This window comes from Abramis brama (assembly GCF_963993115.1).
Source record: "Abramis brama genome assembly, chromosome: 15".
Lineage (NCBI taxonomy): Eukaryota > Metazoa > Chordata > Actinopteri > Cypriniformes > Leuciscidae > Abramis > Abramis brama.
Window position 1 is genome coordinate 4,953,712 of NC_139977.1, and position 22,266 is coordinate 4,975,977.

A 22,266-nucleotide genomic window follows, 5' to 3' on the forward strand; every position below is an offset into this window, starting at 1 on the left:
AATAATTAAAATTGTGTACTTCACTCTGTAAATTCAAGAAAATGTTTAAAAACAAGGTGATAAATAATTATATAACTCAATATGAATAATTTGTGTACGTCATATGTAAACTATTGAAATAATATCTGATATGTGTACCCTTGTTATCATGTATGTACATCTTGGAAATTGTCTTATGTAACTGTTTGTTTATTTTTAATGGATCAAATCCAGAGAGGAAAGTGACGCTCATTAAATAACCGTATAAAGGGTAGGCATATTTAGCATAGGCTTCAGCCTATTATGTATAAATATATATATATATTTTTTTTTTTTCTTTACTTTGGAAAATTATGTGTGAGGACCGAAATAAATGTTTGTTGTTGTTGTTGTTGTTGTAAAATGATTGACATTTTCATTGATTTATTTATCTGGAAACAACATGATGACTTATATCCAATACCATGCTTAATCAGTGATTCAGAGGTTTCATCAAGTAGACCTCTGCTGTGCAGAAGCCTCCAGTGCACGTGCTTGCTGTAAGAAACCTCATCTGGAGAGCTTTTTAAAGCTGTCTGTTGTCTCGTGGCTGTCCATGGTGCTGAAGCGAAACGGGCAAAGTCATACGGATCATGCATTAGAATTAATGCCACTCTCTAAATGTGAATCATTTATAAGTTACTTATTAGATGAAGGGTACGCTCGGCAAATAAAAACTTTCCTGATGCACATGACACCATCTGCACAGTCACGTGCGAAACGTGATACTCGAGATCCTACTTCTATGCTCAGGTATTCCCAGGATGAGAACACGGTGACTTTAAGATACAAGACATTATAAACTGGCATTCTGTTTAAAACTTTAAAACTAGAAGTGTTTGCGTTGCAGCTGTTGCTCGCACTGCATCAGGTTTAAGTTGAACTATAGTCTGCTAATGACAGCGAGCGCGAGCTACTACTCATCGTTTATTGAGATAAATCCTTTCTCGCGCATGCATGAACATGCACATGTACATGAACGTCAAGACGCTGTGGAGTTTGTATGAATGCTTACTTAATGTTTCAATCCGTACCGTCATCGCTCTCTAACACTCAGCAGATTGAAATGGAAGCTCGCGACGTGGCCTCTAATAAGATGCGCTATTTTCCTCGTTAATGTCACGTTTAAAACACCCTCCGGTTTTTAGTTTGTGTGCTCACTACGCAAATTATCAAAAAAGCTCCTCTGCAGATGCGCTGTAAGGACTGCGGATCTTCCTTAAGCGTTTGTTTAAAAATATCAGTGCAATATTCCAGGCGGTGGGTGAGTCAGTGAGAAGAGGGTTTGTAGAGACTGCTTCGAGGTGATTTTTTTGGGAGAAAGATTCGAGTCATCGGGATTTTTCGGTGAGAAATGCATGCATTCCACTTTATTTTGGGTGTATGCATGCATGCACTGCGGTTTGCCATGCATATTTTTGCATGCATGTCTGACATGCCTTTTACGTGGCAGTGCTCAATATCGTTGGTGTAATAATTAATAGCATGCTAATTGTGATGGAGATGATGCGCTTTGTGTTATTGTTCCAACGCAATGGAAGAGAGCGACAAAGAGGCGAAATCCGGGTAAAATGTAAGAGGATTTGATCCCCAACCACTGAAAGAGATTAAGTCGACAGCAGTGCAAGTGAAATTGTGCTGCATATAAAAATAGGACGGATTGGTCTTTCGATGTGAGATTGGTACCTTCCATTCTGTAACACAATCGCCATGTACTCAAGTGATCTAATTTTAGGGGCATAGCACAGTTGCTGCTCTGCTATAGTAAAGCTTTATTGTTGTGGATTTGGGTCTGGTATATGACTAATTTGCTGTAAACCGGGAAGAGTTTCGATGAAGAGTGCGCGAGAGCTGCGCGCGCTCAGCATCATCATCATCAGCAGCAGTAGCAGCAGCCTCGAGCTCAAATTCAGAACAGCTCGCATCTCAGAGCATCATCTCCTCGCATCCAGACATAAAAGACGTTTGCAAAAGTTTGACGATAAGGTGCAATCTATTTGACGTAAGTGTAGCCTATATGACTTGATGGTTGTGTCTTGGAAATTGTAAAAACCAGTGGTTGGGGGATCACGACGGCATTAGAAGGTAGTGCCATATTCCTGGAAATTTAAAATTGATTATGAGCTACTTTTATATGTAGGATGTTTATGGTGTGCATGTTTGCTGTGAACTTGGCTATAGTAGCGCACTGTTTGCTTAATTACTCCAATTTAATTACTACACGTTTAGGAAGAACCCCGTGGCGCACGCCCAATACTAATTCTGAGATACCTTGAGAGACATGCTTTTGACGACGCGCTCTCGCGACAGAACTCTAAAAGTGTGAATGTTATGGACGGTGTACGCATTATAATCCATGTGAAGTCAGGTAATTTTGCCCAGATATATCACGTACAGTTTTAATGTGTGCATCATGGAAGTGTGATCAAGGTTTTTGCATTAAGCTGTAAATCATTTTGCATGATGTTTATGTAGGATTAGAGCACCGATCGTGTGTGTAATGATTTGCGTAAATGCGTAGCGCCGACCGTCGGAATGAAAGCACACTGCTCTTGCCTATATTTTAAAGCCTATGTATAGAACTCTGTTCATATGATGCACAGCCTTATATGTGTATGAGCACAAAATAATAGTCTAAAAGGTGTAAGTGCGATTAAACATTTAGTGTTTGCGTAGAGGGCTTGTGGCTTCTTCATATGCGGAATGACTGCCGTATTTTGCCATGCACAACTTTGATATTTATCTAATCATTATCCTGATAATGCATATAATTGCTGTAGTATTAATCTACGCTATACATAAGCTGTAACGGGGGCTTGGACCACCACAAAGCACCGATTCACATGAACGCGCAGTATTTATGAATATGCTCAGGCTTTAAATTAGATAGAGGGTTAAAACGAGGAAATATGAACATTTTGTTCAGTACTTGTTAAACTACCTTAAAGGATATTGTGCAATTAAAGAATTTGCTTTTAGATTATTGGTAAAACTTAAAGGTTTAATTAGTTAACATTAGTTACAACTTCGAGTTGTTAAGAATGAATAATACTTCTACAGCATTTATTAATCTAAATTAATGTTAATTTCAACATTTACTAATACATGATTAAAATCAAAGGTTGTATTTGTTAACTTTAGTTTGTGCACCGTGAACTAACATGAGCAAACAATGAATGACTGTATTTATATTCACTAAAATTAACAAAGATGAATAAATACTGTAACAAATGTTTTGTTCATTGTTAGTTCATGTTAGTAAACTAATGTTAACTAATGAAACCTTATTGTAAAGTGTTACCAGATAATGTTATATGCAGCATGTCAAATTACCTTATTGTGAATCAACAAATCACATAACAAAGTTGCTGTTGTTAACTGTGAGTTACGCTAAAGATCTACTTTGAAAAAAAAAATTTTGTCTAAAAAAACCTTCAAGTTTAATCAGATTTTTAAGCATGTTCCAAATGAAAATTGATGCACTCCATATAATCACAAAGCTTTGCTTTTTATGAAGCAGATTATTACCTTAACTTTGTATTTTCTCTTCTTTAGTGAGGATTCATCCTTTGGAGAATGATGTGGGGTGGAAGGGGAGCAGCTTGGCTTTGGATTCGGGCCTGTTTACTGGTGACCAGTGTTCTGGCTGGAAAAAGGTATGTTAATGCACTTGATTTTGGTACATAATGTACTCATATCTTGGAATGATTAACATATTCTCTACTTTTGCTGATCACTCTCTGTTTTTTTTTATATGTAATGACTTTGATCTAAATCTAGGTCTTTGATCTAACCTATGATGTTAACTTAGACCAAGGATCAGAACCTGCGACTTCAAAGAGGATGTTATGCTAATGAAGCTTTCATTAATATTTTCATCCTGCTGTTACTTGCCTTTACTGTTATATTGCGTGGCTCATGGTGTGTTATTCATTTATAAGTGATTTTTTTCTGACATACATTGTGAAGTAAGAAAACAAGATTATACGTGAGTCCATCATCCTTAAGCAATATCACTGAATTAGTTTATTTAGTTGGAACAAGACAAAAACATATAGTTAAGATAGATTTTTTTTTTTTTTTAAACCTTCTTTAAATATTAAGGATAAATGCAGAGGTTTGTAATCAAACCTCTGGGAGGATGTGGCTTCAACGAGTGTACGTCCTGTTCGATCTGATCGAGTTTTTATTTTAAATTTACTGTTACGTTTTTATCAATGCTGCTTGGATTTTTCTGTACTATTAGCAGAGAATTATGCTGCGGTTTAGGAAAAACAACGACAACAAAAACAGTGTTTTAATAATGCATATAATTCCATTTTTTGCACAGATCAGTAATCATGATTGTAAAATAATCACTGCAACTCAAATGTTTTGCTTGCCTTAGATATATGTTATACGTTTAGACAGGTGACAGTCACAGTATTGTATTCATTCCCATTCATATTTTATAACAATACTTTAAAAATGCCATAGGCATACATTGTCTTATTTGTAAGCTGTGTGTGTGAGAGCAGAGAGCACTGTTGCTGTCTATATGACCTGTAGATGGGGTTGCTGTACAATGTTTAATGGAGATATGTTTTCTGCACATGGATTTTAAAAACATGGATTTTACATTGTGTTATTCATCACTGCATGGTTTCTCATTCACCCAATTACCACCAAATGTACCAGTATATATATATATATATACACACACATAGTAGTCTGCTGCGATTTTTCTCTGACTCTGAATTTTGTGCATTCTATTATTATTATTATTATTAACAGAGATAACAGCGGATATGTAATTTTAGGTCAGGCTGACATTACCAGTATGCTGTGAGTGTTGTATGCGTAATATATGAGACTACGTTTTCCTCTCATGACCCCTTTTCAGTGTCGCTCATAGAGTCTGTGTGCATGTGCGTGTATGTCTCTCTGCGCCGATGGGGGAAGGGTGGAAGTATTCTCATTTTAATTTTCTCGTTGTTTTTGTGGCAGTCTGTTGTTGAATTCAGTGAGTTCCAAAGTTGTGAGACCACTTGTGAAAAAAAAAAATCTCTATTTTGCATTTTTATAATAGATTAAAAGGTTAACACATTATTTTAGGCGACATGGTTACATTATTACATGTTCTTATTATAGTAATAACAGTAAATTAAATTAGATAAACCAAACCATAACCCTAATTGTATGGTAAGTACATGTAGTTAATATCACTCAGCACTTATTTAAGTACAATGTCACTACGTCACCTTAAAATAAAATGTAACCGAATAAAATGAAAACAGGAGAAAAGAATCCGAATTTAATACCAAAATATTGAGAGAATACTGTTTGTATAAACCAGCATGATTTTAAAATGTTTGCAATGAAATAGTGATTAAAATGGTCAGTATTGACCAGTCATAACCAATCATAACGTTTCTTTGAAAACAGTTAAAATCCCAGATTTTCAAAGTGAAACTGTTCAGACTTTCAAAGTTCAGACTTTTAAACCGCATAGACCTCATAAAATATGTTCTTTGTGACAAAGGAAATTCTGCTTGAGATGAGTACATAAAACAAGTGCACGACGTGCGCACTCTTCTTCTCGGCTAATTTTATTAAACTGCTTTGAATCGATTTGTCTATGTAGGTTTAGTGGAATATTCCTAGTGAAATTATGTGCAATAACAGATATGAAACAACAAGATACAAGGCGTGTGATGTCTCTCTTTTTGGGGGTCTCTGTTTCTTTCTGTCTGTCGTGCTCTCTCCCTCTATCTTTGCCATGTCAAAACACTCCGATCCGTGGTCCATCACTAATCATGATGACCTCATCCTCTACTTGAAATCTGTTTCCATGCCGAGCTTATTTTTGAAACACCGAACAGTCTGCAGCCGCACTTGTCGTCCAGTACCTTTTAGGAGGAAAAGAATGTCAATGATTACCAAAAAAGCAAGCAATTACGTATGAACGGCCACCGGTGATGGTTTTTAGGGGATGACAAATTGTTCACCATCCTTACAAGCTCTTAATCATAAAATACCATTTTACACTATATGATTAAACTGCATTTTGCTCATAATCGTTTGTCTGAAATACTTATGGGCAAAGATGTTAACAGAGTTCATTCTTTTTGCAGTCATAAGAGTGTCTTTTTAACATTTGGCTTCATGATGCCAGAACTCAGAATATCCACATGGAAATTTGCATATAAAACAGTATTTTAGCTAATTAATAATGCATCGTTCCTCTGAATATACCCCTTTGCTCCTAAGATGGAAGGAGACTTGTTTTTTTGTCTTCAGGCTAATACATTGCAAATTCTCTTTAAACTGGCTGGATGTTTGAGAATTGCCCCGAGGAGGGTGTCTGATTTTACACAACAGGGTGTGTTCTAGCCACCCTTTGCTGTTGATTATTGCTTTTGTTGGGTTTTGAATTAAACATCTGCTGTTTTGCATTGTCAGCTCCAATCAGAATACAGATGAGCAGAAAGACAACACCACAGTTTTCACCAGGATTCTGGACAGCCTCCTCGATGGCTATGACAACCGTCTTAGGCCTGGTCTAGGAGGTAGGTACAGGAGTTTCACTAATGCTTTACACATATGTCCCAGTTTTCAGCCTTGTGGGAGTTCTTTGGTTTTAACGGTAAAAAGAAAATGGCTTTCCAGATAAACTTCTGGTGGTAAATGTAGTCTAGGGGAAAAAGTTTCCACAAACACATACCATTCACCATTTATGTCTAGTCTGTTTTTATCTCTCTGATTTGATGCACTTACGTCAGCGAGGGTGTCATGATCTTGACTTGTTTAGTTTAATAGTTTCATTGTCATGTTCTGTTTAATTTCGTTTTCATGGTTCTCCCTGGTCCTATTTGCTTGAGTTCTCGTTTCTAGTTTGTTTCCATGGTTTTATTAATTACACACCTGTTATCTGTTTCTTTAATTTTCTACGTGTATTTAAGCCTTCTGTTTTCTTTTATCTCTGTTCCACGTTAAAGTTGATGTTAGATGTGCTTTCACATATCGTTCTCCGTGTTTATTAAAGTTTCTTGTTTCATCATCATTCTGCGTCACGCATCTCATCTTTGGATTTAGGTTCATGCTACCCATGACAGAGGGTCACGCTGTTATTATTTTATTAGGATTTAAACCATGTAAGCTTTTCTAAGTTATTTATTGTACCAAAAAACACTTTTCACTGGCCAGTAGCTCAATTTTATTTACTTGCCAAATGCATTTTTCCATCACAATTAAATCATGATAAGAGACTTTTTAAAGTGGCAAACATGTCCTTTATACTAGGGGTGTGCAGTGAAACCAATATCTGTATCTGTTACAATCTCAAAATTATTTGTATCTGTAGCCGGATAAAACCTAGACATGGGCGGAGCTTTAAACGGATTTCGTTAAATTACTTGAGAAGACTGTTTTAATTGTAATTCTGTTCCCTTCATAGTAATCATTTAATAAATATGCCTTGTATAACTCATAAATATATATTTTTTAAAAATTAGGTGTAGCGTCAGTTCTGGCAGGTCACGTTAGTCAAGCTCGCATCAGTGACTCTCAACTGATCCACATCTATCTATAGGAATACGACGTTAAATACAACATCATATTCTTATAGGTATATTACATAAAAAAAAAAAAAAAAAAAAAATGTGAATTAAAAAAATATATATTTTATTTGGACTCTATAAAATACCTGATTAGAGAACATTCAAGTTGATAGAAGATATTCAGTAGTTGAAACAAATACACACATCATGTGTCTCATTGTACAAGGTTTAAAACATTTAAATAGACATATAGTGTATTTGTATGATGTAGTATTTCAGCTTATATTACTCATGGTTATTATCTGCGATCAGTTTACACTCATTCACTTCACACACTCATTATTGCATAGTGATGCTAGAGGTTTATGTATAATTTTGTGCTATCCCCAGCCGAAAATATTTTTCCTATTATTTGATAGAATTCATTATTTGTTTTGAAGCCATTATCCGTGCCTTTACGGATAAGGTATTCGGCTTCGGGCACATCCATACTTCATACTATGGTAATTGTTTTTAATTGTTTAGGTACAGTTTTCACAAGCAAATGGTACATTTTCAAAGCTCATCAAAAATGCTTTTTTTCGCCAAGCATTTAAACATTTTCTATAATGTCTAAATCTATAAAAAGTATCATTTTTACTACACATAGGTGTTTCATCTATGTAAATCTTTCATTCAAAACTGCCTTTCATTATGCCATTACTATCAAATGTTTCATTTGCATGTCTTCTTGTTCAGTTTAATACTATTATAATACTATTATTAATGCATTGTACTATTAACAGATTATCAAAAGATGTTTATAGATGTAGGTGCTATAGAACTGGTTTGCAATTTCCTAAACAGAAAACCAAACAAAATATAAATAGCATATGCAATTTATCTCAGATAATAACCACAGTGTTCCGAAGTGGAACTTCGACGCTGCGTCATGGTGTTGATGATATGTGGGAACACTCCGGTGTACCGGTGCCTAAAATACGTGTGTATACATGGCAATTTTGATTAACTACGGCAGTTGGGTGACATCACAGGCACACCGACAGGCTATAAGAGGGTGCCAGAAGAAAATGTCATCAGCTCTTTTGTCTTCAGGAAGCCACTTTGTATGAGTGTGCGCATGGGAAATCTGAACCCGTGTTTCTCTGTGTTTGAAAAGTGTCATGCAGCATGAAAAGAAAAATTGGGTTAGAAAATGTATCATGCCCTGACCTCGTTTCATTACAAGTAGAGGATACACACGAGATGTGTGTCATCTGTCTTGGAGTGGAGCATATGCACGGTCAGCTCTCAAAGGGGGCTGGCTGTGTTCACTGTAACTGTTTTACAGTGATGAAGCTTTACTTCCACCTGGCTTTCTTTAAAGGGACTGTGTGTAGGAATTTCTCCCATCTAGTGGTGAAATTGTATTTTGCATTCAAACGAATAATGCTCTCCAGCGCCTCACTTTTTCAAATGCGCGTTGCATCTACGGTAGCCGTTATGTACCAAAAAGCTATGACAGGATGTCTTATAATAGCACTTTGAGTTTTTCTTCGGGTGAACAGGTTTGTTATTTAAAACAAACTGAAACTTGAAACAACGAAAAAAAGAATGCTACAGTATGAATTACTGACTGTAAAAACATTAACTATGGTAATTAGTAGTAATGCCTTCTTTACTCATTATATTTTTTGAAGTACGTGCATTGTTAGATATCATCATCATCAGAGCCTTCTCTAACGTTACTTTACTCAATAGCTGCTATTCATCAAAGAGCCTGTTTAACTTTTAACTATAAATGTTCTACTGTCTATATAATAAAGTACACAACCAAGCAATTAAAAAAAAAGCTTGTAATTAAGACCGTAACATTGACTTACCTGTCGAGAAGAAAGCAGGCAACTTCAGGGTCTCTTTTGAAAGCTTTCTCCTGCATTAGCTATCCCGACATTAACCCTTGTTTTTGTAATCTCCGGTCACGTTTCCTTTTACGGTCTAATTTGGACCTTTTCGATGACGAGGACTCCTTATCCTGTGACTCAGCATATGTATGAATGAACGGTGTATAAATAACCATGCAGTGCAGCGTTTTAAACTTGCCGCGGCAGTGACAAGTGCCTCTCTCTGCTCTGCTCCTCCGCTTCTGCTGGCTTCAGTCACTTGATGCTGGTTCTGAATGAAAACGTGTTGTGGAAATGCGTTGGCCTAGTACTTTTTGTCCCTCTCTGCTATTATAGTTTTTCAAGATGGCGGAACTACATGGAAGCCTCCGTGGACCTACCCGTCCCATGTATATAAAGATAATAAATTCTTCGTTTACGAGGATTAGTCAGATCATTGGCATAGGTATTTGTACACCATTGAGGGCATATTTATTAATAAAAATATTGATTTTAGATAATAAAATACCTAAAAAGCTACACATAGTCCCTTTAAGGGGGATAAGAGCCAGGTGTCTGCACCCCGTGGTTCCTGTCCTGTTGCTGCCGAGGCGGCGCAGTGACTTAGAGGTGGATATGCATCCAAGCCTCCTCGCTAAAACTGTAAGCATGGGCAACCAGTAGTTGAGAGTGGCGCTATAGCTCACTAGCCTCCTTCCTGTTTACACTGGATGTTGTAGCTTGATGGGAATACATTGGCTTATTTCCTTAGGAGACCTGACTAACAGGTAGAGTGCTTCTCTTGGGGTTCAGCGGTGACATTCTTTCGGTAATAGGGCACTTCAGAGAAATCGCAGTGGGTGTTGCTCCTACTGTGTGGCCCTCTCTAGCCGCGGAAGTAGCAGGCGGCGACTAGCTTTGTCGACATGATTCTTTGATGATCGGCAATGGAGAGCATGGAAGTGTGGAGCTGGCGTATGGGTTCCACTCTAGGTGCTCTCTCGCCAGATCTCCCAAGGGTACTTTTGCAATTTCTCCTTGAGGAGACTTGAGGGTAGATCAAACAGTTGAGATTGCACTGCTCTCTCCTGAGGCCTCTTCTAATCCTTAAGGACGGGATGCTTAATTACATGCTTCCTTTGGTTAGGTTGCCCTTTAGAGCTTATAGCCAAGGGATTGTTATGGTCGGAGTAGCAGTAGTTTAGTCTGCCCTCTTCCAGTTTGGAGTTGCTGGTGGACGCAGTGAAGCTGCTGCCTCCCTAGCTAGCTCGGCGCCCGGGACAGTTATACAGGTAAGTAAGGAAGGGAGGGTATTGAGCTGTGGACCCCGCACCTCAGGCACCTAAGCTCTTGGTCACTCAGTGCGCTATATGGTAGCTTTTGACTACAGCCAAGCTCGCTTGGTAAATTTCACAGCACAGTGATCGGGCATTTGTTCATACCCCCTTTAGTAACATTTTATAATAAGTTTACAGTAATAAAGTGTTTACAAATCATTTGCAAACTATTAGTTTATATTTAATTAATAGTTTACAAACTATAGTTAATGCATTAATAGACTATATACAAACAATGAGTTCTTCATACATTGTCACTGTAATTAACAAATTATTATTGTTTAATTAGCTCATATATAAAGAATTAAATCATGCATTGTTTTAAAATTAATTAAGTGCTTTAAACCTATGTTGAAAATCAAGCTTTTAATGTTGTTTATATGTATATGTGGTGTTTTTAATATGCTTTAAAACAAACCATGTGCAAATGCATGAGTCAACACCATTTTATACGTCAACACCTAAGTATGTTCTCCTTAAAACTACAGTGAACCAAAAACAGTCTCAAAAACACGGTTTGAAATCGCTGGTGTTTCTGATGTCATAAACTACCTTGTAATTCTTGGATCTCTGAGCTGGTGTGAGTGAGTGGAGGTGGGGCTCATTTGCATATTCACAGAACCGTGTATAGTAATTGAGGCAAGGGTGTAGAGTTCCATTCAAACTATTTTAAGGCATGAAGAAATTTTTTTCCAAGGAAAAAAACTTTTAAATGTAATTTTTGTGATCAAAGATTAGTTTTAAGGGATACAGTTATTGACTACAGGGGGACTTTAAGGTTGGTAAAGGTTGGTAAAGTTGTTGACAAAGCATTATCTAACTCTTTACAAATTAGCTAATTAAACAATAATACTTTGTTAATTACAGTGACAATGAATGAAGAACTTATTATTTGTATATAGTCTATTAATGTACAAACTACAGCTTATAAACCATTAATTATAAACTAATATATATATATATATATATATATATATATATATATATATATATATATATATATATATATATATACAGTGCTATGCATAAATGAATACACCCATGCTAAAGTTGACTAAAAAGAGGAATAAAAAATCATATTTTGGAAATTGAACTTAATGCCTTAATTAAAAAAATTAGGAAAAATCCAACCTTTTAGGACACCAATTTTCTTTGTGAATGAATAATGTATCGTAAATAAATAAATGTTCTTCCTTAAAATACATGGTGCATAAGTGAGTACACCCCTATGTTAAATTCCCATAGAGGCAGGCAGATTTTTATTTTTAAGTATTTTTTTTAATTTTTTTTTAGGATACTATGCATCCTGATAAAGTTCCCTTGGCCTTTGGAATTAAAATAGCCCCACATCATCACATAGCCTTCACCATACCTAGAGATTGGAATGGTTTTATTTCAGTTAGCCTAAAAGCTATTTTGATTTGCATTGAGAGATGATCTTATGGAAAGTACCCCATGCCAATCTCTAGGTATGGTGAATGCTATGTGATGATGTGGGGCTATTTTAATTCCAAAGGCCAAGGGAACTTTATCAGGATGCATAGTATCCTAAAAAAAAATTTAAAAAAATACTTAAAAATAAAAATCTGCCTGCCTCTATGGGAATTTAACATAGGGGTGTACTCACTTATGCACCATGTATTTTAAGGAAGAACATTTATTTATTTACGATACATTATTCATTCACAAAGAAAATTGGTGTCCTAAAAGGTTGGATTTTTCCTAATTTTTTTAATTAAGGCATTAAGTTCAATTTCCAAAATATGATTTTTTATTCCTCTTTTTAGTCAACTTTAGCATGGGTGTATTCACTTATGCATTGCACTGTATATATATATATATATATATATATATATATATATATATATATATATATGTTAGTTTCTAATTAATTAATGGTATAAATATATAAATATATATATATATATATATATATATATATATATATATATATATATATATATATGAGAAGATTTCAGATGCAAAAGCCTCTAAGTGCCATCTGGAATTTTATTCTAGAATGATCATTTTTATCAAGCTCGTATATTTAAGTTCAATAATTTCACTTAAATGGCAATGCAAATTACCTATTAATTGTCATTTAAGTGAAATTACTTTACTTAAATATACAAGCTTTATAAAAATAGAAGAAACTTTCAGATGGCACTTAGAGGCTTTTGCATCTGAACTCTTCATATATATATATATATATATATATATATATATATATATATATATATATATATATATATAATGTATATATATAATGTAATATTTATTAATATTATTATTTTTTTTATTTAGATGTAATGTTTAGGATTGGAGATACAGTTAAGGGATCTCATATATATGTATATGTATATGTATATGTATATGTATATGTATATGTATATGTATATGTATATGTATATGTATATATGGTGTTGATATATGAAGGTTTATGTATAAAGTAAAATAATTTTGTATTTGTATTTTTAAATAAATTTTGTATTTTCAATGATCTAATCTAAAGTGGGATATATTTACTCTGAATTATCACTGACAAATCATTTACTACAAGTTTAAAATTTAACTGCATGATAGATATTAATAACAAGATTTTAATAAAGCATTTAAAAACATCATGGACTCTTTACATATGAGCGTATTAAACAATAATAATTTGTTAATTACAGTGACATTGAATGAAGAACTCACTATTTTGCTGTTATTATAATAACAATGTAGAGACCACAATTTATAAACTATTAGTTAACTATAAACTAATTGTTTGCAAATGATTTATACATTTTTTTCTTTTTTCTTTTTTGTTACTATATACTTATTATAAAGTGTCACCAAACCTTTTGATAACACACTGGATAGATACTTTTACAAACATTATAAATTGTATGTCAATTATGTCACTAAATGTAATTGTATTGTCTAATCTGACAACTGTAGACTCTAGTACTGTACCATCTTTAATTCACAAACAATGTGATTTTAAACATGTAACTTGTTTTGTTTGCAAATGAATGAACTGATTGTTAAAGGTACTATATTGAAAGAAGATCACACTGTTGTGTTTTGGTGATTAAACCGAATGTACTCATTACATATTGCAAATGAGGTGAACTAGCTGTGTTCCAAATGTGATCCGCTTAAATTTTTGTACTAAGAGGTTGGAAAATGTGCAACTTGTGAAAACAGTACCAAAAAAAAGTACTGTAACATCTTTATTTCAAAAACAAGGGTCATTTGAAACATATCTTGCATTGTTTGCTATTGAATGAACTGAATGTTAAAAGTACAAAAAGGAGAAATAAAATCACATTGCTGTGTACTGTGGTGATAAACCAAATGTTCTTATTAATAAATATGTAACATATTAAAAATATATGCATAACTGTAATGAAAGCATGCAATCAGGGTTGGATTTTTTTTAGCTTAGACTTTAGATTTAAAAACATCAGATATTGAATGCAGAAACATTCCTTGTCAAAAATGTCATGAATTAGCTTTGAACAGAACTGACTAATTAGTTAAGTTGGCAAGAATGTCTTCACACATGTGGCATATATTTTTTTAATTTTCAATGTGTTTGTTTGGCCTTACTCCCAATACCTGATAGACTAACAACTTCCATCAACATCAGTCATTATTACATGACCGATAGACAATGTTTTCTTGGAGGCAAGACAGTAAGGTTAATTTCTGCATAAACAACACCAAACTATGCATGCAGAACGTTATAGTGAGGTTTTTACTTGATGTGATTTTAAATTTAAGTACTTTTGTGAAAAGAAAAGATAAGAAAAGAAAACTGGACCAAAATATCCCAGGAATCAGAGAGAGATACTGTAGAACTCATGCAGTTTGAGTGTGGAGAGTTTGCTGAACCTCGATTAGATCAAAGACAGGCAGGTTGAACCTCTGGATTAAAGCGTTGTTTAAACTAATGACCAACTCTGATTGACACTCAAACTCCTAATTTCTTGCTTCAACAGAGCGTGTAACTGAAGTCAAGACTGACATTTTCGTGACGAGTATTGGACCAGTATCGGACCATGACATGGTAAAACCTCTTTTTTCTTTCTTTCTTTAAAAGTCACCCACATTTAACCCTCCAGCTGGGATATGGCTCTAAATGTTATTATTTTGTCTTTATTATACTTACTGACGACTTTCTATTCACACTGTTTTAATACTTAATTTCTTTGATAAAACTTGTCATTTCACCTTGTTTGACTTGTATCAAATGTCCTTATAAAAAAGCGACAAAAACATTCCATTGATATTTACTTTTCAAAAATATTCATAAAACATAATTGCTCCTGGAAGCTAGCATGGGCACTATATGATCAGAGGTCAAAAATTGAAGCTTGAGTCTTAGACCTTTTTAATGATGTATTGTTTGCCAATAATGACTTTGAACTAATGTAAACAAAGAACGCTTCAGGATGCCGGCATCCTCCCACGGGTTAACAGCTTAATATGATTATGTGTCACTCTAGGGTTGCAGCAAGGATTAGTAGAGGCTGAATCTAATCACAAGCAGTTGATTTTTAATAAAAAAAAAAAATAAACTCAAAATAACACTTCTCAGATTCTCAGAATACAAAAAGTCGGCAAACAGAACAACCACTAATACAGACAAGATCGGACAAAGAACACTAGAAACACAAGGCTGTATATACAAAGGATAATCAAAGAGAGGAAACAAGAAACAGGTGTGGCAACTTAATCAAACAATGAACAACTATAGCAACAAATGCAAACACAGGAAACTGAACAGGAAACAGTGCAAAACCAACTCAGAAAACATCTCAAACAAAACACAAACTCAAAAAGAAAAAAAAAAGAAAAAAAAGTGACATTATGGGAATGTACTGTTTTTTAATTATTAATTACATAATATATTTTGCATAATTAAAAATCCTGCAGGCATACAGTATCAGATATTAAGTACTAAAACTGCTAAATCTTAAATATTAGATATTAAAAGATATTATCATATCACATTTCTCCTTTCAAAGTTCCTTCAGAAAGCAATTCTGCATATTGTCCATGCATGCCTGTAAATCAGGTCTAATTTCCTTTTTTTATTTCTTTTTTTTTTATTCATCCAGTTATGTAAGTTTACCTAGAAAAAACGGCTGTAACAGTATCAGTTTTAGGTGTAATGCATTCTTAAGTAATTCATTTCTATAATATAATTACTTTTCCCTTGAAAAAGTAAAGTAAGGGATTACTCTTAATTCCCTATAATTTAATTACAGTTACTTCTGATGTAATTTCATTAAATACTCTATAGGCTATAAAACAATTCTAAAAGCAATAGTGGATTTAACATCAGAATTTAACGTCTAATGTTAAAAATGTTTGTTATTAATGAAACCTTCACGTTTTAAATACTTTGGTCAGTTCAAGAATAATTTATGCAATTTTATATTATTTATTTGAAAGAATTAAAAGAGCAATTTCATGTCTATTCTTGTTCAACTGGTCGAAGTTGATATGTTATTTAGAAAGTAAATTAGTAACGCAATACTTTTTAGACAGAGTAATTAGTACAGTAATCTAAACACAGTGTTGAAATTTGTAGCAATTAATTAATATTTTTTTAGAGTAACTTACTCAACACTAATCAGTGTCATAATGGATGATCATGTGGAAAAAAAAAGGGGGGGGGGGGGGGGGGTGTCGCCCGCCCGCCCGCCCGCCCGCAGCTATGACAATCAGTAGTTGTTAGAATGATTCATGCCACTAATTATAGCCACCAATGCTTCAGAAAGCTCATGGCTCCTCCTGTGACTGCAGTTTTACCAAAATTACTGCACAGCAGCTACTCTACAAGTATCAATTAGAATCCTTTAAAGTATTTGAGAAGATGCTTGTTTTGTCACATTCAGTGACAAGAGTGTAAAAAAATTTTAAACAAAATACTGTTACTAACTAATTATTTATTGAAACTAAAACTACACATGGATTTAAGATAAATTTGAAAACATTATCAAAATGAAACTGAAAATATGTGGTCTTGCAGGAGTACACCATAGATGTGTTCTTCAGGCAGAGCTGGAAGGATGAGAGGCTGAAATTCAAAGGTCCCATGGCAGTGCTTCGTCTCAACAATCTCATGGCTAGTAAAATCTGGACCCCCGACACATTTTTCCACAATGGCAAGAAGTCAGTCGCCCATAATATGACCATGCCTAACAAACTTCTACGGATCACAGAGGAAGGAACTCTGCTTTACACCATGAGGTGAAGCTGCTACTTGTTTTTCATCTGCTTAGCAAGAACAGAAGGTGCATTTGGTGACCTTTTCATGCTATTTACTTTAAATGTTGGTGTTTTATCTCAAGTGATTGCACTTGAGAACCGAGCAGTAGTAATTTATATCTATAAGGGTGGGTGGCCTGACTGTCCAGGGTGTTTCCCTGTCTGTGGCTTGACCCTACAGAGGATAAGCTGTTTGGGAATGAATAGGATAGATGGTTGGATATAAATATTTATTTATATTTAAAAATATATATTAAATATTTAAACAACAACAAAGATGTATATATATTAAATAACATTGTGGTAATGCCAATTTTTGGATAATCTAGTGAAATATATTAAACACAAAAAGTGAAATGTATCGATGTGTACATCTCTAAATTCGGAATGGATGAGCAGTGACTGCATATCAGGTGAATTCCATATCAGTGCATCTAATTACACTGCTTAATAACAGATACATACAAATAATACCAATACCAAGTATTTTTTATCATTTTGAAAGAGTATGTGTTAACTGGGTAAAATTGTAATTAACTGTCAAGGGGTCTAAATATTGTATCCCACCTTCTCCCTTGTGTCTCAGGCTTACAGTCAGAGCTGAATGTCCGATGCACTTAGAGGACTTCCCAATGGATGCCCATGCTTGCCCTCTCAAATTCGGCAGTTGTAAGTGCTGTGCTTTTTTACATTTTTGTTGCATAGAAAGTTCAGATCCTACACTGAGTACCTGTGAGCAAACAGTGACTTTCTCATAGGTCAACAGAGTGTAGAGATCATAGAGTTCAAACAACCAGCCGGACAGATTTAGCCAGCTCTACCCTGACACAACTAATCATTGAAAAGAAACAACAGATGTGTCTATGCCGGAGAAAGAATCAGGAGGAAAAGAAACATGAATAAAAAACAAGCTTGAGACTCAAAGCCACAAGGCTCTAAATATTTCAGTGTCTGCTGCGTCTCTGCTGTGCTTGAGAATCCACTGCAGTATATGACCCCAGGAAGCACTGACAGCTGACAAGTGACTTCTTCACTTTAAACAGTTTATTTTGTGTTTTGTTTGTTTGCACCAGATGCATACACAAGAGCTGAAGTGGTGTATGTATGGACACGAGGGGCAGCGCAATCTGTGGTTGTGGCTGATGACGGCTCGCGCCTCAACCAGTATGACTTGATGGGACAGACTGTCGACTCGGGTGTGGTGCAATCCAGCACTGGTGCGTTTTATACCCTTAAATTAAGTTAAATAATATAACTTTTTTCATTCTGTGGTTTTATTTTTGCAAGTTTACTTCAAAGTATCATGCCCATAATTTTTCTTGTTGATTTATTCTGTTCCCTTTCGTGGTCACTCCGAGTTACGTCGGATGACGACGAATGGGGTTTCGCTTAGAAAGCCTCTCACCTTCGAGTATACAAAACGAGCCAATGGCAATGAAATGCCATGGGTCTGCGGAATTTACATAGCGTAAGTCCGCCCCACGTCGTATATAAGGAAGTACGCTGGCAACATGCAGATATGTTTTTGCTTCGGAGCCAAGAGTTCTCTTCACTCCTACAAGCCATTCTGAATCATCTTCACTCTACGAGACGAGACGAGCGGCTCTTCAGTGTGTTTGTGTGATGGCGCGTTCCAGCGAGATCGCATTGCCTGCTGCTGTTTTGTGCAGTGATCTGCCGACAGTGAGTGTGTTTCTCCCTGGGCGCTTCAGCACTCTGCTAAACTTTTTTCCTCTCTAAAAGAGCTGCACGCGGCACGTCTTTTTCAAGACGGTTCGCCCGTGTATTTACTGGATGTGGGCGCGCGATTCATCTGCCTAACGGTCACGAGCGCTGTTTCGCGTGTTGGGCTTAATCACGCTCGGCAGCGCTCGTGGATGAGTCATGTTTTCATTGCGGGAACATGACCATCGCGATGTTTATAGATCGAGACTCGATCTCAGTGTGGGTAGAGTCCCCTCTGCCACACCCCAATCTATCTCTTCCTAAGAATGGGATACTTTGGCTGGTGGCCAGGGTGATCTGAGGGTTACAGTGTGGTACAATAAAAATAAAAAAATAAAAAAAAACACCCCTCCACATCGCAAACCGTGGGGCTTCCGTGTGTGCCTGGTTCCTCTCGGGGACCCAGTGTTTCATTCGGGGCTCCAGCAGATGATGTCATGTCACTCACAGCATCACAAGGCGGGCTTGATTCCTCTGGAAATGAGGATTCGACTACGTTGCCTCCCTCAGGAGTGTCGCCGTTAGTCGAGTCAGATCCAGAGCTGATGGCCATGCTTTTCCGGGCAGCTGAAAGCATCGTTTGGAGTGGTCCGCCCTCCCCCCGAGCGCTGTAGGCTTTCCCGGATGTGCATCAGGACGCTTCCGGCCCGCGGGAGTCCACGTGACTTTTCGCGGCGTCCTCTGCCTTCGCTGCCCTTGATCGTGAGGCGATCTTGGTCTGTATGTTCTCTGTCACTATTGTGACACAGGCATGCAGTCCTGTGTGTCGCCTTTGCCTTCGAGGCAGTGCTGACTCAGGAGTTCTGTCAGAACCGGCCGCAGTGGAACGCTAGTCCTTCCCTGGCCAACACTGACAGAACGCGGAAACTCGACCACGCCCCCTTGCTGGGATGCTATGCCTCCCATGGCCAGCCTGGTCGTTCCGCCGCGCACACTACTGACCTCGCTCTCGGGCGACATCGGTACCTGCGTGATCCTGGGCCAGGTGGTGTCCACTAGAGTGGTCCAGACATGGGCTTAGCCAGGTTGATGTGAGGCGGTCTGAGAATTCATTTTCTCAGCTCTCCCATGTCACCTGTGGCTGGGCTCTTCGGCGGGGTGGCTTCGGCCACCAGAAGCAGACTCAGGTTCGTCTGCACTGATGGTCATCCATCCGTGTGGTCTCCTTAGTCTGCTTCCCACCAAGGCCACCTCCTTGCAGCTCCTCCCCTCGGGCCTTCACCGGCCCTGGGCAGGAGGAGGTCGCAGGAGGGCGGCGCTGCCCGTCTCCGCCCCTTAGACTGCCACGCCAGCCTAAGCAGCACTCTTGAGACGGGCAGCTTGGTCGGCGGTGTGGTTGCAGACTGCGCCCAACAGTCTTTGATCACTCCAGAAGCAGACTGAGGCTCCTGCACTGACGGTCATCCGTCCATGTGGTTTCCTTAGTCTGCTTCCCGCCGACACCGCCTCCATGCGGCTCCTCCCCTCGAGCCTTGCCCACGAAATGCCCGATCAGTGTCGTGCTTTCCTTCCTGCAAGAAGGGTTGGAGCGAAGGCTGTCTCCCTCCACCCTGAAAGTGTATGTTGCCGCCATTGCCGCACATCATGACGCAGTTGATGGTAAGTTTCTGGGAAAGCACGACCTGATCATCAGGTTCCTGAGGGGAGCGAGGAGACTGAATCCTCCTCGTCCTCCCCTCGTACCCTCTTGGGACCTCTCAGTGGTTTTAACTGCCCTGCAGAGTGCTCCCTTTGAGCCTCTGCAATCAGTGGAGCTTAAGTTCCTGTCAATTAAGACAGCGCTCCTGGTTGCATTGGCCTCCATCAAGAGGGTAGGGGACCTGTAGGCATTTTCGGTTGACGAAGCGTGCCTGGAATTCGGGCCGGATAACTCTCACGTGATCCTGAGACCCCGGCCTGGATATGTGCCCAATGTTCCTACCACACCCTTTCGAGATCAGGTAGTGAACCTGCAAGCGCTGCCCTTGGAGGAGGCAGACCCAGCCTTGGCACTGCTCTGTCCAGTACGCGCCCTCCGTGCTTACGTAGACAGAACGTGGCGTTTCAGGACCTCAGACCAGCTCTTTGTCTGTTATGGTGGGAAGCTGAAGGGAAAGGCTCTCTCCAAGCAAAGGTTGTCCCACTGGATAGTGGACGCCATTGCTTTGTACCAGCAGCAAGGTAGACCATGCCCCCTTGGTGTGACGGCCCACTCCACTCAGAGTGTGGCATCCTCTTGGGCTCTAGCGCATGGCGCCTCGCTAACAGACATTTGTAGAGCTGCAGGCTGGGCGACACCTAACACATTCGCGAGATTTTATAATCTCCGAGTGGAGCCAGTTTCTTCTCATGTACTCGCTTCAACTAGCCGGTACTAGATTCTGCTCAGGTGTCTTCGCTTGCTCGCCATTCCTCTCCACGGACGGGATACGTGCGTTATTTCCTCAGGTGAGCCTAATAAGCCCTGAGTCTCCTCCAGCACTGTTGACGCCAACGCCAGAGTTATGCCACCGGCAGCTTTCGCGCTTGGCTAGGTGCCTCCATGTGCATGGTTCCCCCTCTGGGCGACCCCCACATGTGTATTTCCACTGTAAGCCTCTTTGAGCATGTGTCTTTCCCTTGGCAAGCCACCTTGCCACCCCTGGGGTTGAAATATTCCACCTGCGGCTGGACACCCCAGTGATACTCCATATGCAGCCCCTCTGGGTCATATGTGTATTCCAAGTCCCCCCCCCCTTTGGGCTGGGCATAATTGCATATTTCCTCTGAGATATGCTTCCCAGTGTACCTTGGTATTCCTGTGTTAAGTAGGACTCCTTCGTCCGTGCTAGTCTCACGACAGGGAGCTCAGACTTACGCAGGGCACTGGAAGACAGCCGAGGTGGCGTGATTAGACTGGGTACCCCATTCATCGTCATCCGCCGTAACTCGGAGTGACCACGAAAGGGAACGTCTCGGTTACGTATGTAACCCTCGTTCCCTGAGTAGGGAACCGAGACGTTACGTCTCTCTGCCACTTCCGCTGTACCGCTGGGAACGCCGGAGTTCAGTCTCGGCTCCTCAGCGAAGACATATCTGCATGTTGCCAGCGTACTTCCTTATATACCCACGACGTGGGGCGGACTTACGCTATGCAAATTCCGCAGACCCATGGCATTTCAATGCCATTGGCTCGTTTTGTATACTCGAAGGTGAGAGGCTTTCTAAGCGAAACCCCATTCGTCGTCATCCGACGTAACGTCTCTGTTCCCTACTCAGGGAACGAGGCTTACATACGTAACCGAGACGTTCTCTTTTTTATTGGCCAATTGATCAGAATTCATATACATTCTAAATCATAAACATCTGAATGTTGTTCTAATATGAACTGTGAACAGTTTTACACATGAGCAAATGCTCTACATATCACAGCTTCCAGATGAAAACACATAGCAGATAGATTTCTTGCCAACATATGAGCAATAAGTGGTTATTTGTTCCCATGAGCGAAATTCAGGTGTAAAATAGCAGCATCAAACATAAAGTGCATAAAGCAACATT

At 38.1% G+C, this 22,266-nt stretch overlaps 1 protein-coding gene across 5 annotated transcripts in view; it reads left to right on the plus strand.

Moving 5' to 3' along the window:
* The first annotated feature begins 574 nt into the window (after nucleotides 1–574).
* gabra1 (gamma-aminobutyric acid type A receptor subunit alpha1) overlaps nucleotides 575–22,266 on the plus strand; it is a 38,343-nt gene continuing 16,651 nt past the window's right edge. The window contains exons 1-7 of one of the 5 annotated variants that reach the window (XM_084136348.1): nucleotides 575–771; nucleotides 3,574–3,674; nucleotides 6,460–6,566; nucleotides 14,745–14,812; nucleotides 16,784–17,004; nucleotides 17,609–17,691; nucleotides 18,096–18,239. In XM_084136348.1, the coding sequence (XP_083992474.1) occupies nucleotides 3,595–3,674; nucleotides 6,460–6,566; nucleotides 14,745–14,812; nucleotides 16,784–17,004; nucleotides 17,609–17,691; nucleotides 18,096–18,239 (703 nt within the window). In that variant the 5' untranslated portion in view covers nucleotides 575–771; nucleotides 3,574–3,594. The other 4 variants (XM_084136345.1, XM_084136344.1, XM_084136346.1 and 1 more) reach the window with 4 other exon arrangements.